Source organism: Oncorhynchus keta, chromosome 20 (genome assembly GCF_023373465.1).
Source record: "Oncorhynchus keta strain PuntledgeMale-10-30-2019 chromosome 20, Oket_V2, whole genome shotgun sequence".
Classification (NCBI taxonomy): domain Eukaryota; kingdom Metazoa; phylum Chordata; class Actinopteri; order Salmoniformes; family Salmonidae; genus Oncorhynchus; species Oncorhynchus keta.
Genome location: NC_068440.1, coordinates 18545247 through 18564954, shown reverse-complemented (window position 1 = coordinate 18564954; position 19708 = coordinate 18545247). Strand labels below are relative to the sequence as shown.

Genomic DNA, 19708 nt, shown 5'->3' with positions numbered 1-19708 from the left:
ATGGCTTGCTGTGGGTGGTGGTGAAGAAGAAGATTTAATTCACCTTTATTTAACTAGGCAAGTCAGTTAAGAACAAATTCTTATTTACAATGACAGCCTGGGAACAGTGGGTTAACTGCCTTGTTCAGGGGCAGAACGACAGAGTTTTACCTTTTACCTCAATCTAGCAACCTTTTGGTTACTGGGCCAACGCTCTAACCACTAGGCTACCTGCCGCCCCAAGAAAAAGAAGAAGAAGTAGAAGTAGAAGAAGTAGAAGTAGAAGAAGTAGAAGTAGAAGAAGTAGAAGAAGTAGAAGGAGAACGCTTTAGAAGAAGTAGAAGAAGAAGAAGAAGTAGAAGAAGTAGAAGTAGAAGTAGAAGAAGTAGAAGTAGAAGAAGTAGAAGAAGTAAAATAAGTAGAAGTAGAAGAAGAAGTAGAAGAAGTAGAAGAGGAACGCTTTAGAAGTGAGGAGGGTCCTATAGGTCAGTTAAAAATAATTTGTTGGCCAATCAACCATATCTATCCTCACTGTGTCCAACTGTTCACCACATTGTCCCCACACTGAGGGTCAGATAGCTACATGACCAGTGACATGAAAAGAAAACAATCTGTGGAGTCCACACACCTCACAGATGGCTAGGAGGGAGGTACCTTACCTAAAGGCAAGATCTGTTCCCCACACACACACACACACACACACACACACACGCACACGCGCACGCGCACACGCGCACGCGCACACGCACACGCACACACACACACACACACACACACACACACACACACACACACACACACACACACACACACACACACTCACACACACACACACACACACACACACACACACACACACACACACACACACACACACACACACACACACACACACACACACACACACACACACAGTATAATGATATCACAATGACATGGAATCAGGACATGAGTCATGAGACCACAGTTATGTCCAAATGACTGTTATACTGCAGCGATCCATTTACAACAACCCTACCTTCAACAAACGGAGAGAGAATAAACAGGTAGAACGAGACAGCAGGTTACTATCGCTAGTAGACACTACAGTGCCGTATTGTACGCACAGTGCTTCAACTGTCCTGCCAATACCACAGTACAGCCTTTTAGCGCCAGTTCCCTTCACAACTCCACCTCTCCACTGGCAGTTCATTGAAGCTGGAAGTGTTTTTCTCCCCTTCTTCGTCTGGGTTATTTGCAGGAGCAGGGAGCACATAGCACACAGCACACACACACACACACACACACAGCTCACATACACCAGGCGGGAGGAGAAAGAGAGTCAATAGGAAACGGTCAAAGTTCACCCAAAGTACTTCAAATTAGAAGCAGCTTTGTGGTGGGAGGGAGAGAGGGAAGAGCACTGGCTGTAGGCTGTAGTACACATTTCATTCAATTCTTTAAACACTAACTGGAAGAGAAGATAGAAACAATAAAAAACAGTCATCTAACTGTATGTATTGTCTAGAGAAAGACGAAGAAAAAGTTCTACTTGTGCTGCTGGTCTGTTTTGATTAGGAGAGAGACCGAGGGAAGCGGCCGGCAGACTGAGGTCATGGGGTGCTGAGAGGTGGGGTGGTGGTGCTGAACTCACAGGGAAACAGTCTGTCTAGTCAGTCTTCAAGATGACACATATCAAGTGCCAAAGTGTCTCCCAGTAGGGGGAATCAATCAAACTGCAGCTAGAAGAGCCACTGAAACAGATTTGTTAAAGGGACACAGTTTCTAAAGGGGATTATCCAGAGGTGTCAGGGTGTGGAACTGGACCTTGGTTTGAACCACTGAACGGCACTTTGAGTTTGGTTCAGAGGTTCATGGTTCATACCAGTTATGTGACTGCAGCTATACTCCAAGCCGCCCTCCCTGCCTTGACCTCTGGGCGACCCCCTGTGATCTGTTGAGGTCAAAGGTCAAATGGAGACAGAGGGTGAATAAAAAGCCAGAGCTCTCACTGCTAAGCTCTAAACCAGGGACCGAGCAATGCAACAGGTGTGAGACACTTCAAAGCTTAAAGTGCAACAAGAAAAAAAAGAGAGGAGGGGGAAAGAGAGAGAGGGATAGAGGAAAAGAGAGAGAGGGATAGAGGAAAAAGAGAGAGAGAGAGGAGAGAGAGAGAGAGGGATAGAGGAAAAGAGAGAGAGAGAGAGGGATAGAGGAAAAGAGAGAGAGAGAGGGATAGAGAGGGATAGAGGAAAAGAGAGAGAGAGGAAAAGAGAGAGAGAGGGATAGAGGAAAATAGAGAGAGAGAGAGGGATAGAGAGGGATAGAGGAAAAGAGAGAGAGAGGAAAAGAGAGAGAGAGAGGGATAGAGGAAAAGAGAGAGAGAGAGAGAGAGAGAGAGAGAGGGGGGGGGGGAAGAGAAGGTTTCAAATAGAGAGAGAGGAGTAAATGTGACAAGTTTATTTTTAATCTTTAGAAATTCTTTCCCTAAGAGCCTGACGAAGTTGTTATGATTCTCCACTCCCCGCACTTTAAGAGGTCATTTGGTCCGGACGTCAGCTCTTAGCAGTAAAGGAGACCTGCATTAAACATCTCTGAGCTATTGACAACCCAGCAAACCGGGAATATTCCCAGAACATTAGTTAAGATTCCCATTAAGTTCTCGTTAGGGTTTTATCTAACATTAGGATGATAACATCTCAAAAACATTCAAATACATATATATTTTTTTATTAAATATTATTATTCTCTTAACATTCACTAAAATGCTCCCTCCAAAAATCTAAAGTAACCCAGAACACTTTACACTTTCAGTTCTTCAGTTCTTATGATGTTCATAGAAAATTAGTTTTAGGTTTAACATAATATTCCATTGACTTTCAGACAATATCCATTTTTATCTTGTCTTTGAGGTCCTCAGAACATTTCAAGAACATTTAGAAAATGTTATATTCAAGTTTGAATTAATATTACCACATTCTCAACATGCACATTTCTAGTTCCTTAAAGCATTAGAAAGCAGATTGGAATACATCCCCATTATGTTTCTCTCCAGATTTAATGGCAATTCGCATTTGTGGATTTTGTCCATTACAAGGTGATGTAGACATACATGGGCTTTAAAAAAGAAGCATGATGGAATTCCTGATTAACCATGCTGCCATGGCTATTTACTGAACAAATATGTGACCCATTCAGGAAGCTAGGTGTATGTCACATGTTACTACATCACAGGAGAGGCATTTGAACAACTTTTTTTTAATCAAAAGGCATTTTTTGAAAGAAATGCCTTCTGGAACATGTGAACTTACTGGTGCCTTAATAAAAAACTCGTATTCCAATTTTTTACAATTCAAACCTAGTTGGTTTAGCCATGGAAAAAGCCATGATTGGCTGAGATAAATGATGGGCTGGACATGCCGGGAGATGAGTTTGGATTGGTCTGCCATGTAGCATGGTTCTGTCTACAACGTGAGCTGCTCAGTGTGTTGACCGTCCTTTCTACCGCGGCACTTTTTAAATATATAACGTTAGCCATTAAGAACTACAAACGTTTTGCTACTTTTCTCAACAACATTGAATTTAGTAGGCGCTATCGACAACTCAGTTCCAAAAAGTTCTGATGGGCTACTTTCTGCACATGCCACAGTCAGTGTGAACCGGAGTGACTTGACACAACACTGGCCAAATAAGTTAAATGGTTCCAGTCTGCTGTAAAGCGTTCATACATGTATACGGGCAAGAGTCGAGCTACATTTTTAGACACTATAAGTTTCTAATTTAAAGTGTACTGTTTGCTAGCTAGTGAACTTTAGCTTGCTGGCTCACTAGCTAACATTATGTGTATGATCTGTGTGGTAATATTATTCAAATCAGAAATCCATTTGTATTAAGTACTGAAGTGTATCTCCTCCTCATGGACTGCAACAGATGTGTTAGTTCTTGCTGTGAGATGCTACCCCACTCTTCCACCAAGGCACCTGCAAATTCCCGGACATTTCTGGGGGGGAATGGCCCTAGCCCTCACCCTGGCCCTAGCCCTCCCAGATGTGCTCAATGGGATTGAGATCCGGGATCTTCACTGGCCATGGCAGAACACTGACATTCCTGTCTTGCAGGAAATCATGCACAGAACGAGCAGTATGGCTGGTGGCATTGTCATGCTGGAGGGTCATGTCAGGATGAGCCTGCAGGAAGGGTACCACATGAGGGAGGCGGGTGTCTTCCCTGTAACGCACAGCGTTGAGATTGCCTGCAATGACAACAGGCTCAGTCCGATGATGCTGTGACACACCGCCCAGACAGACCCTCCACCTCCAAATCGATCCCACTCCAGAGTACAGGCCTCGGTGTAACGCTCATTCCTTTGACGATAAACACAAATCCGATCATCACCCCTGGTGAGACAAAACCGTGACTCTTCAGTGAAGAGCACTTTTTGCCAGTCCTGTCTGGTCCAGCGACGGTGGTTTTGTGCCCATAGGCGACGTTGTTGCCGGTGGTGTCTGGTAAAGACCGCCTTACAACAGGCCTACAAGCCCTCAGTCCAGCCTCTCTCAGCCTATTGCGGACAGTCTGAGCACTGATGGAGGAATTGTGCGTTCCAGGTGTAACTCAGGCAGTTGTTGTTGCCATCCTGTATCTTTCCTGCAGGTGTGATGTTCAGATGTACCGATCCTGTGCAGGTGTTGTTACATGTGGTCTGCCACTGCGAGGACGAATTGTCCATCCTGTCTCCCTGTAGCGTTGTCTTAGGCGTCTCACAGTACGGACATGGCAATTTATGCCCTGGCCACATCTGCAGTGCTCATGCCTCCTTGCAGCATGCCGAAGGCACGTTCACGCAGATGAGCAGGGACCCTTGGCATCTTTCTTTTGGTGTTTTTCAGAGTCAGTAGAAAAGCCTCTTTAGTGTCCTAAGTTTTCATAACTGTGGCCTTAATTGCCTACCGTATGTAAGCTGTTAGTGTCTTAACGACCGTTCCACAGGTGCATGTTCATTAATTGTTTATGATTCAGTGAACAAGCATGGGAAACAGTGTTTAAACCCTTTACAACAAACATCTGTGAAGTTATTTGGATTTTTACAAATTATCTTAGAAAGACAGAGTCCTGAAAAAGGGCTGTTTCTTTTTTTGATGAGATAATTTCATTAACATGTGTACATGTCTAGACAATAGTGGCCCATCCACTTCGCTAGATGTTGCTGGGGGGTGGTTATAGAATTTCTTTCACATGGCCCATCAATTTAGACCAGTGTGTCTGGATAAGCGTCATCAAATAATGATCAAATATTTATAAAATATTTGTATCTGGACACGTTCTGTTTTTGATATTGCTACTATGCAAGTTACCACTTCACTGTACCATTTACACCTTCTGTATCCTGTGCATGTGACAAATAAACTTTTATTTGATGTAGTGTGTGTTTACGACAGACGGTAATGTGAAGAACAACATGACCTGCACCAAAGTCAGATTAGGAAAAAGGCCAAGGAATAGATCAAGTATATTTTTACCTGGAGTTTTCCCTTATTTACCACTTTTAGTCTTGAAAAATGTGGTTGTTTACTATTTTCTAGCCCTCAGTCTACCTTTATCCAATGTAAAGAAACACCATTTCAAATGTTGCTACATAGGACTGAATCCAGGTGGTGGGCTTTCTTGTTGGAGCAAAGGATAAAAGGCCTGGCTTAGGAACTGATGAATTTACGACCACTCAACACCAGTTGAATAAGGCCTGTGTCAGTAAACGTTGTCAAACATGTGTAATAAAATGTTTGCCAGCAGCACAGTTGCAGTCACCAACACACTGGATAACATAACAGCCTTACCAGCTCTGCTAGGGTGAGTAAAATGGTCAGCTGTGAGCTGTTCTCTCATTTGTGTCTGGAAGTAGCTAGCCAGCTAGACAACGTTAGCCAGTTAGTTTGGGTGCTTGACTGCTGTTGTTCGGTCAGAACGCTCGGATCAACCCTACTTCTCGGCGAAATAGTCCAGTGTGCACTCTGAATGCTCAGAGAGCGAAACGCTCTGAATTTACGAACGGACTATCTGACAACGATCTGAATTTATGAATGCTCGAGCACAATCTGGCACTCCAGATTAAATTTACAAACACACACGTAGTATAAACCAGCCTTTAGTCTTGAAATCTTTGGTTGTTTAGTACATGGCCTCATATGTGAATCCTTAAAGAGATGGGTGGGGTTAAAGCTTAAGTGGGTGTGAATGAAAAGCCATTTTCTCAAAAGTGAGGTTACAAGTTGATCAACTTTCAAAGCAGAATTACTTTCCCATTGTTACTCAACAGTAGTGTATGATTGACCATTTTGTAGCTCTGAGTCTCTACTTTGATTCAATGTAAGAAAAAACACAACTTCAAATTTTGCTGAATAAAACCAAATTGAGCCGGTCGGTCACAAATGTCAAAATTAATTTATTGCTAATTGTTTCATTTTTAGCAGCCATATAAAAGTGAGTCACCATCCATCATGTCAGAGTGACAAATAAAATAAAAGCAGCCTCCCAGCTTTCTCTCAGCCTCCCAGTCTTCTCTCAGCCTCCTCTCAGCATCCCAGTCTTCTCTCAGCCTCCCAGTCTTCTCTCAGCCTCCCAGTCTTCTATCAGCCTCCTCTCAGCCTCCCAGCCTTCTCTCAGCCTCCTCTCAGCCTTCTCTCAGCCTCCTCTCAGCCTCCGAGCCTTCTCTCAGCCTCCCAGTCTTCTCTCAGCCTCCCAGCCTCCCCTCAGCCTCCCAGCCTCCTCAGCCTCCCAGCCTCCCAGCCTCCTCTCAGCCTCCTCTCAGCCTCCCAGTCTTCTCTCAGCCTCCCAGCCTCCCCTCAGCCTCCCAGCCTTCTCTCAGCCTCCTCTCAGCCTCTGAGCCTTCTCTCAGCCTCCCAGTCTTCTCTCAGCCTCCCAGCCTCCCCTCAGCCTCCCAGCCTTCTCTCAGCCTCCTCTCAGCCTCCGAGCCTTCTCTCAGCCTCCCAGTCTTCTCTCAGCCTCCCAGCCTCCCCTCAGCCTCCCCTCAGCCTCCCAGCCTTCTCTCAGCCTCCCAGCCTCCCCTCAGCCTCCCAGTCTTCTCTCAGCCTCCCAGCCTCCCCTCAGCCTCCCAGCCTCCCCTCAGCCTCCCAGCCTCAGCCTCCCAGTCTTCTCTCAGCCTCCCAGCCTCCCCTCAGCCTCCCAGCCTTCTCTCAGCCTCCTCTCAGCCCTCTTCAAGAATAATGGGAGTTTCTTCCTCGGGAGAGTTAGTGAACTGCATCCAAGATGTCCGACCATTTTTCAAAGTAATCTACGATTCATGGACTGTCTACGGTATATCTGGGTTCCATAATGTTTACATGGCCCAGCTTCACATGCACTACACTGAGTGTGCACAGGGAGCAGCACGAGCAGCGACAATGTCATCATGTCATCATGGCAGAGATTGGATGAATATAAAATGCCAATATCCCATTTTAAAAAACAGTCCTCAGCGACAATTATATGAATAATTAAATGGATGTTTTGTGCACAAAGGTGACGACTAAAGTGACTTATTAGAAATGTTCAAATTTGACTTCTCTATGGGGATGTCTATGGAAATTGTCTTTCTGGGCCGGATGTCAGTTAAACTGCAGTACTGTAGGATCAGTCAAAACCGTGCTTCCAAACCGGAACCCTGGCCCCTTGGGTGGCATAGCATGGCCCCAGATCTGTTTGTGCTGTATAGCCAATTCCTATGGTCATTGTCAGTGCCAAACATTGAGAATGGCCTGACAGATCTGGAACCAGCAGGCAGTGGTGTGGTGTTCCAGCACTGCAGCCTCTGTCCCTGTCCTGGCGTGCTGAATGCGGTGCTGAGTGTGGTCCCTCCTGTCTCAAATTGGGGGTCCAGTAAAACTCCCTACTCATCTCCATTCAACACAACCCAGCATCCAACAGCTTCCCTTCGTTTCATAGTTGCTACCCTCCATTTTATGCCCCCATCCCTCCACCCCCCTCCAACCTCGTTTCACATGCCCGTTGAATCAGCTTGGTGTGAAAGCTGTACCATGGTCTTTCATGTCCCTATCTGAATGACATTAACAGAAAAACAGGGACAGGGCCTAAATGAATACATATGACAGGCTGCAGTTGTATATTATATCACAATGTTATGTGAAGCATGGTCTGACTGTCTGCTCACTGTTTACAACAAAGGGAGAACATGGCATTGGACAGATGTGTATATGTTGTTGTTCAGCGACACGGATTAAACTGCAGAGAAAACATGAGACTGTTGATACATGTGTATGGAAGCACACACGTGTACACACACACAATATACACACTTAAGTAGGCAGGCAGGCAGGCACACACACAAACACGTGAGTGCGCACACACATACACACACAAACACGCAAACACACCCACAACACACACACACACACACACACACACACACACACACACACACACACACACACACACACACACACACACACACACACACACACACACACACACACACACACACAATCTTTAGGAACTATTATGCCTGCCCATGTCATATACAGTCCATGCAATACAAATCAGCAATTCATTGTATAACCTACTTCACTAGAAGAATAAGAGGACAGTAGGATGAGTCAACTAACCTCCTTAGCGATATCTGAACACGTTTTTGTACCATCAATATTGTGCTTTACTCACTTGACAATGGCTAGCCCTAAGACCCTTTAAGTGAACGTGTGAATCGTTTGAATGTTTCATCGGCATTCAAGTCCCGAAAGGCCTTGGGATTACAGCTTCCAAAGCCACAGCAATATGGATTACAGAAAGAGAAAACCGTCGTGCTGCACTGTCGTGACCTGTTAGAATTCTATGGCTACTATTCATTTCAAAGGACTGAATACTTACACTATTCTCAAGTTTCTCAAAGATTATACTCATATTGTTATTTTCAGTTCATCGAAAATAGTATTGGCATTTTCCAATAACCTTGAAATCTATAAGCCTATACATAATACAGTAGTACCTATGGTAACGAATAGCTAGCTGTACATTACTGTCCTAGATGTCTATTACATGATGTAAAACCAACAAATAAAAATAATAATGTCGTTAATATAAAACTAAGCTGTATATTTTGCAAAGATTTCTATGTGTCTATGTTTTTTGAGCATGCATTGCACATCATAATATCACTTCTGTATTCATCATCTCATGTTCAACACACTGATCGCCACTGATCCCTCTACGTTAACACAAACACACACAAATACACACACACACAAATGCACATGCACACCAACCCCTTCTCATTGTATCCTTCACACAACAATTAGTATTCCCGCTCATTCTAAAATAAGAAGGCTTGTGTGTGCACATGTGCTTGCGCATGTCTGCACAAGTGTGCGTGTGTGTGTATGTGTGTGTGCATGTGTGTGTGTGTGTGTGTGTGTGTGTGTGTGTGTGTGTGTGTGTGTGTGTGTGTGTGTGTGTGTGTGTGTGTGTGTGTGTGTGTGTGTGCTTGTGCATTCCTGCACAAGTGTGCGTGTATGGAGCGCAGCTCATAGTGAATAGATTTCATTGTGGGTTCCATTGTACTGAATACATTTAATTAATAAAAACCAAAGTTTCAAGGACCTCTTTGGGAAGCTCTTCAAATCAAAGTCCAATTTGAACTGGTCCTTATTTAAACATGAGAGAGGGCAAAGTGTTGCAAGACGAGTCCAATGCCACAAGGCTAATGTGCAGTCTATGCATATGAAATAGTGGGGGAGATAAAATAAAATCACAATCGGTTCGATCTTGTTTCGCTCCATTGCCTTGGTGATGAATTCAAGCGAGTCTGTTATCAGGGTAATTTGCAACACACACACACACACCCTCTGTGCATGAATGGCAAATGGTTTTCTAATTGCATTGAAATGCTAATCAAATGCACCTTGTGTGTGGTGATTAATGAACACGATGAGTTACTTATACTTTAATGTTCAAGATGATTTAATTACGTATCACACACACACGCGTACGCACACACTCACTTATGACCTTTTCTATTAGTGATCACGCCACAGATAAGTCTTATCAATGACAAATGGTACACTGCCCTAGCTACTACACCTGGAGAATATTATACATCCATGGAATACAGTTATTGCATTCTCTGTTCTCTCTCATGTAAGGTGTTCAGACAAACACACACACAAAGGCAAACACACACACACAAACCTTTCATACGATATATGCAGTCTGCACATATAACAGTTCAGCTAAACCATCAATTGAGATGATCAAAATGAGGTTGAAACTGAAATATGAGGATTTAACAACAATGTCATGAAAGCAAAGCCATACCTACGCTTTTCACTGCAGACAAATTAGATGGTGCAAATGTAGAACTGAAATTTGCATCTACAAACCATTTAAAATGAAGAGAAATTGTAAATGATGGTTATTATTTTAAATATGATGTATTGATTTATTATAATTTCATTCATGATGTATTATTACAGTGCTCATTGTTTTATAAATAGGAATATACAAAATATATAAACAAATGAGCAATATTTGATATAACATAAAAAGACAAAATACAAAACAAATCTAATTAAACAAATAAAGAGAGCCTATTCATATTCTTGAGATGAATTGCTTAGTTAAAACAATGGAGAGAGTAGCCTCCTGTAGGAAGGAGCGCAGTGAAGTGGGGTGAGTAGAAGTAGCCACCCTTTCCACTTTTGCTGCTACTGATAAGGGCCACTTCGCTGTGATTTGTGCCTCTAGCAAACACGTCCTGGGAAGTGTTGTGAAGTGACAGACAGCATGGCAGCTTAACATTATCTGCTCTCTGGTCGTTAAACTATCAAAATAAATCAAGTGTAGGGGCCGGGCAAGGGAGAGAGCATTAACAAACACTTGACTTGTCGGAGATCGTGCTTTTTGGAAGGGGCTCAGGCAAACACACACAGATAAGCTAAGTATTTCATAACCTAAGGTTATTATCTAGCTGCAAACCACCGACTTGAATGTGTGATAGGATAGACAGGCTAGCCTACTTCTGTGAGTCAGTGTGTAAAAAAAAAGTTTTTTTAGCAATGTTCTGTATAGGAAGTGTAAAGTGTAAAGTGTAAAGAGAGTGTGTGCTGTGTGCCATCATTCTTGTCGGAAAAAAAGGGTCTCTCATAGACTGTATAAAACAGGTCTGTCTATAGCCTTGGAACAGGCCGTTCAGAATGCACAGGTTGACATTTTCCAATTGTAGCCGGCTAACCTTTTTGAAAAGGACATTAATCTAATTCAGTGTCAGAGAGAGAGAGAGAAACAGAGAGAGTTAATTTTTGATTGTTTATTTTAGTTTTGTTTATTATCTATTTCACTTGCTTTGGCAATGTTAACATATGTTTCCCATGCCAATAAAGCCCTTTGAATTGAATTGAGAGCGAGAAACCATTTCAGAGACACATATTTATCTCAGATTACACAGACCCACAATGAATTTGAAAACAAATCCAATCATTTTTTGTATTCTTTTTTTTAATTGAATATCCGAAACATACAATAAGCTTGCAGTGAAGCTGCTCAACGACTACATCATACCAGTCATCCAACAACTACATCATACCAGTCATCCAACAACTATATCATACCAGTCATCCAACAACTACATCATACCAGTCATCCAACAACTACATCATACCAGTCATCCAACAACTACATCATACCAGTCATCCAACAACTACATCATACCAGTCATCCAACAACTACATCATACCAGTCATCCAACAACTACATCATACCAGTCATCCAACAGATTCCCATTCAGAGCGACACACAGAAACATCCAGGGTCAATGACCTGCTCAAGGGCACGTTGACAGGTCTCCCACCAGGCCAAAAAACGTGAACCCGAACCCTTCAAGATCTCCGCACAGTTCCCCAATAGCAGTCCCTCAACCATTCGAGACCCCTCCTCCCACAGTCCCTCCCAGAAGAAAAAACATCTCTAAAAAATACAATTAATTCCATTCCCCACCCCCAAGAACCCCCCAATGCACCAACAACCAAGGGAAAACAGGGAAAAAAAGAAAAAACAAGAAAAACACAAAGGGCATCAAGGACAACTAAAATCAGAACAGCAATGCCAACTGAACATGTTTGTGTGCATGTCTGGCACTATTACATGTGTGTGTGTGTGTCTTGTGTGTGTATATGCATGTGTACAAACACCTGCACGGCATCAGCCTCAGGCAAACCAGCATTAGCTGTAAAAACACTGCCCAACAAATCCAATCTTGATAAACTCCCATATCTATTAAGATGAAATACCACAGTGTGCCATCACAGCTGCAATATTTGCCCCCTGTCATCTCTCTTGTGCTGGGATGTAGCTGTCAAGGCAGAGGGAGGGAGGTGTCAAGGCAGAGGGAGGGAGGTGTCAAGGCAGAGGGAGGGAGGTGTCAAGGCAGAGGGAGGGAGGTGTCAAGGCAGAGGGAGGAAGGGAGGTGTCAAGGCAGAGGGAGGGAGGTGTCAAGGCAGAGGGAGGGAGGTGTCAAGGCACAGGGAGGGAGGTGTCAAGGCAGAGGGAGGGAGGTGTCAAGGCAGAGGGAGGGAGGGAAGTGTCAAGGCAGAGGGAGGGAGGTGTCAAGGCAGAGGGAGGGAGGTGTCAAGGCAGAGGGAGGGAGAGTGTCAAGGGAGGGAGGGAGGTGTCAAGGCAGAGGGGAGGGAGGGAGGTGTCAAGGCAGAGGGAGGGAGGGAGGTGTCAAGGCAGAGGGAGGGAGGTGTCAAGGCAGAGGGAGGGAGATGTCAAGGCAGAGGGAGGGAGGTGTCAAGGCAGAGGGAGAGAGGTGTCAAGGCAGAGGGAGGGAGGTGTCAAGGAAGAGGGAGGGAGGTGTCAAGGCAGAGGGAGGGAAGTGTCAAGGCAGAGGGAGGAGGGAGGTGTCAAGGCAGAGGGAGGGAGGTGTCAAGGCAGAGGGAGGGAGGTGTCAAGGCAGAGGGAGGGAGGGAAGTGTCAAGGCAGAGGGAGGGAGGTGTCAAGGCAGAGGGAGGGAGGTGTCAAGGCAGAGGGAGGGAGGTGTCAAGGCAGAGGGAGGGAGGTGTCAAGGCAGAGGGAGGGAGGTGTCAAGGCAGAGAGAGGGAGGTGTCAAGGCAGAGGGAGGGAGGTGTCAAGGCAGAGGGAGGGAGGTGTCAAAGCAGAGGGAGGGAGGTGTCAAGGCAGAGGGAGGGAGGTGTCAAGGCAGAGGGAGGGAGGTGTCAAGGCAGAGGGAGGGAGGTGTCAAGGCAGAGGGAGGGAGTTGTCAAGGCAGAGGGAGGGAGGTGTCAAGGCAGAGGGAGGGAGGTGTCAAGGCAGAGGGAGGGAGGTGTCAAGGAAGAGGGAGGGAGGTGTCAAGGCAGAGGGAGGGAGGGAGGTGTCAAGGCAGAGGGAGGGAGGTGTCAAGGCAGAGGGAGGGAGATGTCAAGGCAGAGGGAGGGAGGTGTCAAGGCAGAGGGAGAGAGGTGTCAAGGCAGAGGGAGGGAGGTGTCAAGGAAGAGGGAGGGAGGTGTCAAGGCAGAGGGAGGGAGGTGTCAAGGCAGAGGGAGGGAGGGAGGTGTCAAGGAAGAGGGAGGGAGATGTCAAGGCAGAGGGAGGGAGGTGTCAAGGCAGAGGGAGGGAGGTGTCAAGGCAGAGGGAGGGAGGTGTCAAGGCAGAGGGAGGGAGGTGTCAAGGCAGAGGGAGGGAGGGAGGTGTCAGGGCAGAGGGAGGGAGGTGTCAAGGCAGAGGGAGGGAGGGAGGTGTCAAGGCAGAGGGAGGAAGGGAGGTGTCAAGGAAGAGGGAGGGAGATGTCAAGGCAGAGGGAGGGAGGTGTCAAGGCAGAGGGAGGGAGGTGTCAAGGCAGAGGGAGGGAGGTGTCAAGGAAGATGGAGGGAGGTGTCAAGGCAGATGGAGGGAGGTGTCAAGGCAGAGGGAGGGAGGTGTCAAGGAAGATGGAGGGAGGTGTCAAGGCAGAGGGAGGGAGGTGTCAAGGAAGAGGGAGGGAGGTGTCAAGGCAGAGGGAGGGAGGTGTCAAGGAAGAGGGAGGGAGGTGTCAAGGCAGAGGGAGGGAGGTGTCAAGGCAGAGGGAGGGAGGGAGGTGTCAAGGCAGAGGGAGGGATGTGTCAAGGCAGAGGGAGGGAGGGAGGTGTCAAGGCCCATGTTTATTCTGTACATTCCTCAACCCCATGTAGGAACCTGGGGATCACATACCGTCTGCATCCCAAATGGCACCCTATTCCCCATAGGGCTCTGGTCAAAATAATTACACAATGCAGGGAGTAGGGTGGAATTTGAGACATCGCACCTGAACATACATCAGCCTGCTGTAGGGAGCTGTTTCCACATCCAGAATGTATTAACCAAGTGTGTACAGATGAAATATGACAAGGCTAGGACTAGGGGGAACACTTCAAGCACAGGGCCATGTCACAGTGACAGGACAAAAAAAAGTGAGTTGTTACAAATGAACTCAATGGCTGCTCTACAAGTCATTTGAGAACATTTCTGTAAAAAAAATGATGGCCAATAAAGTATCTATTCTCTTCTGTTGTTTAATTCTTGAAGAAGGTTTCTAACTAGTCACTTAACACTCAGAGACAGGTACACCCGACAACACTCTTTATGGCACATTTAGGAGGCAATGGTGGGGGTGTGGGAGTCACAAGTGCAGTGAAGTGTGTGTGTGTGTGTGTGTGTGTGTGTGTGTGTGTGTGTGTGTGTGTGTGTGTGTGTGTGTGTGTGTGTGTGTGTGTGTGTGTGTGTGTGTGTGTGTGTGTGTGTGTGTGTGTGTGTGTGTGTGTTGGGCATATTTCATGTCTGGTCATTAAGCATATTAGACAAGAGGAAATGAGAAGACAGGAAACACTGTGAGGAAGGGTGCATGGACACAATATAAAGAGATGATCAGAGAGATAGCAGGATCAAGTGGACAAGCCAGGCACATCATGGCTATTATAATTTGATTAAGTCATTGTTATGATAGGCTACAGTTATTAGGCTACTAGGCTGTAGACACATGAAATGAAAGGGAAGGGAACAAAAGTGAACCTACACTGTGCGCTCCGGCGGTGTTGCCAGTCTCTCTGAGCGAGCCCGCTGAAGCACGCTTTCAGTGCCTTTTCTTGCAGCATGCACGAAGAGGGGCGCGAAGTGTAGAAATCCAACATTTGTCCCGGGCTCACCGCTAGCACATCCATACAGTCAAACATGATGTCCCCTAGTCGCAAGTCACCCTGTTATTGTGTGCCTTTAAAGGGTCCTTGAGATGTGGGTAAGAATCGCAAACATAAGTGCACACAACTCCATCAAATTCGGACCCTTTTTTGGCACGTAAAATCTTGGTCTTCTTCCTAGACTAAAACAATTAAGAACTATGACAGACAACACCGCTAAAATCTTGTAATTGACCCAAACTATGATATGCCATTTTTCTCCGGAGTCCGGTTGTTGCAATGAAAAGGTGTCTGTCAGCTCCGTAACGTCCCAACGTGTTTATCGTATAAATGTTTTGCACCGTCCCGTCCTGTGCCATTAACAACACGGTCCTCGCTCGAGCCCGCCGTATTGAAAATATTTTTCTTATAAATATCACAGATCGCGTTTTAAAACCACGTCTCCCCGTTCGGATAACGAATGGGTTATCCTGCCTCCATGCAGCTCATTTCCTACTAGTTTGGACACAGAGAATGAAAGATTGAATTGCCTAATATATGCGAGTGAACTTTCTATGAACCCATCCGAGGCAGCTAACCTTCAAATGACCCAACCAGTTTGACATCACCAAGTCCCAGGATTCTCACACACCGTGCAGCGCGAGCCTCACAACCAGCAGCAGCGCAGAAGCGCGAGCCAGGCAGAAAGATGAAAGGCAGGCAGCTCGAGCTCACAGCGCATAACGTTCTTTTCCCTCGAAAGAACGCTATACACTATATTTTCTGGCGATAAAAACACATTTCTAAATTGATGAAAAGTTTCATTTGATTTATGAATCTCAAATGAAGCGTCCAAGTAACTCCGATTTGTTCACGATCTAGCCTACCACCTAGGCTATTATAGTGTGTCAGGGCAAAATTATAGTCTACAAATGTTTCAAAGACAATACATTTTATGTTTCAATAAAAACGAAACTAAGCAGTCTGGTAAATAATTTTTTTTTTTTAAACACAAATTGTGTTTAATTCTACTGCAATCAACTATGGGTAATTGCAACATTGTAACAATGTTTGTAATACACTGAAATCGAATAGTTATTCAAACACATCTTACATTGTAACTCAAGTCAAGTCTCATGCACTTGTTTGGTCCTAGCCTACTTCAGAAAGGGCATGAACCATGAAAGGAAATGCTTTTCCAACAGTCTTGAAGGAGTTTCCACATATGCTGAGCACTTGTTGGCTGCTTTTCCTTCACTCTGCTGTCCAACTCATCCCAAACCATCTCAATGTGAGGTCAGGTGATTGTGGAGGCCAAGTCATCTGAAGCCCTTACACAGGCTGGGGGTGTGTTGGGTCATGGTCCTGTTGAAAAACAAATTATAATCCCACTAAGCACAAACCAGATGGGATGGCATATCACTGCAGAATGCTGTGGTAGCCATGCTGGTTAAATGGGCCTTGAATTCTAAATAAATCACTGACAGTGTCACCAGCAAAGCACCCTCACACCATCACACCTCCTCCATGCTTCACAGTGGGAACCACACATGCAGAGATCATCCGTTCACCTACTCTGCATATCACAAAGACACGGCGGTTGGAACCAAAAATCTCAAATTTGGACAGATTTCCACCGGTCTAATGTCCATTGCTTGTGTCTTGATTCACACATTCTCATCTGAACAGTTGATGTTGAGATGTGTCTGTTACTTGAACTCTGTGAAGCATTTATTTGGATTGCAATTTCTGAGGCTGGTAACTCTAATGAACTTATCCTCTGCAGCAGAGGTAACTCTGGGTCTTCCTTTCCTGTGGTGGTCCTCATAGGAGCCAGTTTCATTATAGTGCTTGATGGGTTTTGCAACTGCACTTGAAGAAACTTTCAAAGTTCTTGAAATGTACCACATTGACTGGCCTTCATGTCTTAAAGTAATGATGGACTGTCTTTTCTCTTTGCTTATTTGAGCTCTTCTTGCCATAATATGGACTTGGTCTTTTACCAAATAGGGCTGGCTTCTGTATACCACCCATACCCGTCTGTAGCATGGGAAAAAAAACATATTTTCAGCATCTCCACTTTGGCAAAAAAAGGTAGCTGTATAATTAAGAACAGTATCTGGCAGGATTCAACAGTTGGAATTGTAAGAGTTGTTGCCCTGTCCCTTTCTGTGCGATTGTCATTCTAATATAATCCTATAAGAACCAAACCCTGTCATCAAACATTTACATCAAAAGGCACAAAGATATGGGAAAAGACACAAAACATCCACATCAAATGAAATATTTCTCTTGATCAAATAACATGGAAAACAAACACTTTTAATGGCAAATGCAAAAAGCAGACTTTGCTTCTGCTTTTTGATCTTATTATTATTTTATGACAAATAGTTACTTGAAAAATTGTTACGTTGACATGAAAACAACAGGCATGTGGGTAACAGAACTGATAAAGTAACGTGTCAGTTGTTGATCTCACCAGTGCATTATAGTGCAGGGGCAGCAATAATAATGATTGAACTACCATTTGAAATCCATAGTAGAATTAGGAAAGTTGAATCTGAATCTTTATGGCTCGATTTGTTTCTAGGCTACTTAATGTATGCATTATGTGCACTGTTACAGGCAGGGACATTTACATTTATCTAAATCCTATCATTGTATAAAATAAGTTTGTAATTTATAAAACATGAATAATACTGTAGTTTGAGTGTTTGACACATTATGTTGTTTGTGATCAAAAGAAGAGGAAATTTGTGGAATTAATGTTTTTCAAAATGACCAATGTGCGTTGAAATAACTCGTCCTACAGTTCAGAGAAAATCTTTAGGAAGCATAAGAAATATTGGTCCTTCGTGGTTTTTTGAGGAAGGGGGTGCACTATGGATCCTAAAATGAGAGTCAGTTTGAAGTTTTCCTTTCTCTCCTTTTGTCTCAAATTCTCTCTCTCTTCTCCCTGTCACGAAATCGTGAGCAGGAGTCTGAACCTCACAACGACTATCTAAACATCCCATTAACCATCTCTCTAACCATGCATGTGTCACACACACACACACAGACACAGACACAGACACACACACACACACACACACACACACACACACACACACACACACACACACACACACACACACACACACACACACACACACACACACACACACAGACACAGACACAGACACAGGCACAGGCACAGGCACAGGCACAGGCACAGGCACAGGCACACGCACACGCACACGCACACGCACACGCACACGCACACACACACACACACATACACACACTTAAGCCTGCTATCTCTCTGATCATCTCTTTATATTGTGTCCATGCACCCTTCCTCACAGTGTTTCCTGTCTTCTCATTTCCTCTCATCTAATATGCTTAATGACCACACATGAAATATGTCCAACACACACACACACACAGCGGAGGCTGCTGAGGGGAGAACGGCTCACAATAATGGCTGGAACGGAGCGAATGGAATGGCAATGAACACATAGAAACCATATGTTTAATACCATTCCACACATTCCTCTCCAGCCATTACCACGAGACCGTCCTCCCCAATTACGGTGCCACTAACAACCTGTGACACACACACACACACACACACACACACACACACACACACACACACACACACACACACACACACACACACACACACACACACACACACACACACACACACACACACACACACACACACACACACACACACACACACACACCAACCCCTTCAGAGACCCAACATAACTAATGTCCCTGCTCCCTACGTCTCTCTCTGTTTTTATAGCTACAATCCGTAATTCCTATTTCCGTGAATATAAATCATTAATAGAAATAGCCATTGAACAGCAGTAACTATTGCAGATAACACCTTTAAGCTAATATCGTTATAAAAATATAATGATTTCCTTGTTGTACCGGAGTTGCTAAGGGTCTAATTCATTATCCTGCTATAGGCAACTTCTGAGCTGTACTTCCTTGAATGTTGAGGGAGGAGGTGTAGATTGTTAATGAGCCCATTATACAGTGCTACCCTACTGGGTGGGTGATCCGTTGTGGTAGAATCATAACGTTATACTATGCTATTATATTCAGTTCTGTTATGTAGAATACTATCATTATGTGCTCTTGCAGACAATGATTCAGCTTTGACCTAACTTTATTAAACAAATGCCATTCGCCAGAGTAGCCTGTTTTCTGGGCAGTCGAACGTGTAGAGCAGAGACTGTGCATGAAGTAGAGAATCCCACACATGCGCAGAAGCTTTGGACCTAGCTGTCGGGAAGAGGGGTCCAGAGAAGTCAGATCCGCAGCCCCTCCAAAATAATAATTAGCTCATTAAGCATTCCTTCAACTTGGTGACTTAAAATTTCCTGACTTAAAATGTGCCTGATTATCATATTAAAGCAACATAAAAAATTCAGTATTTCTATTTTACATGTCATTTCAACGACAATATAAACTCAATTACAACTAGGTTTGGGGTCAATTCATTTTTCAATTCATTTTTCAATTGAGGACCGGAAGTGAATTGAATTGACTTAATTCATAAATGGAAAAATCCTAAGTGACAAATGGGTGAACTTTATTTCACCAGCTGGCTTGACTAAAATGAA

General features: G+C 44.6%; 1 protein-coding gene across 2 annotated transcripts in view; it reads right to left on the bottom strand.

The window, feature by feature from the left end:
* The window catches only part of LOC118373178 (retinoic acid receptor beta-like), a 328372-nt gene that overhangs the window by 150308 nt on the left and 158356 nt on the right, over window positions 1-19708 (bottom strand). Inside the window, exon 1 of one of the 2 annotated variants that reach the window (XM_052472231.1) lies at window positions 14984-15748. The exons of the other annotated variant lie outside the window; for it this stretch is intronic. Coding sequence (XP_052328191.1) covers window positions 14984-15140 — 157 coding nt within the window. The 5' untranslated portion in view covers window positions 15141-15748. Of the gene's footprint in view, window positions 1-14983; window positions 15749-19708 lie in introns of those variants that run through there. 2 annotated transcript variants of the gene reach the window in all.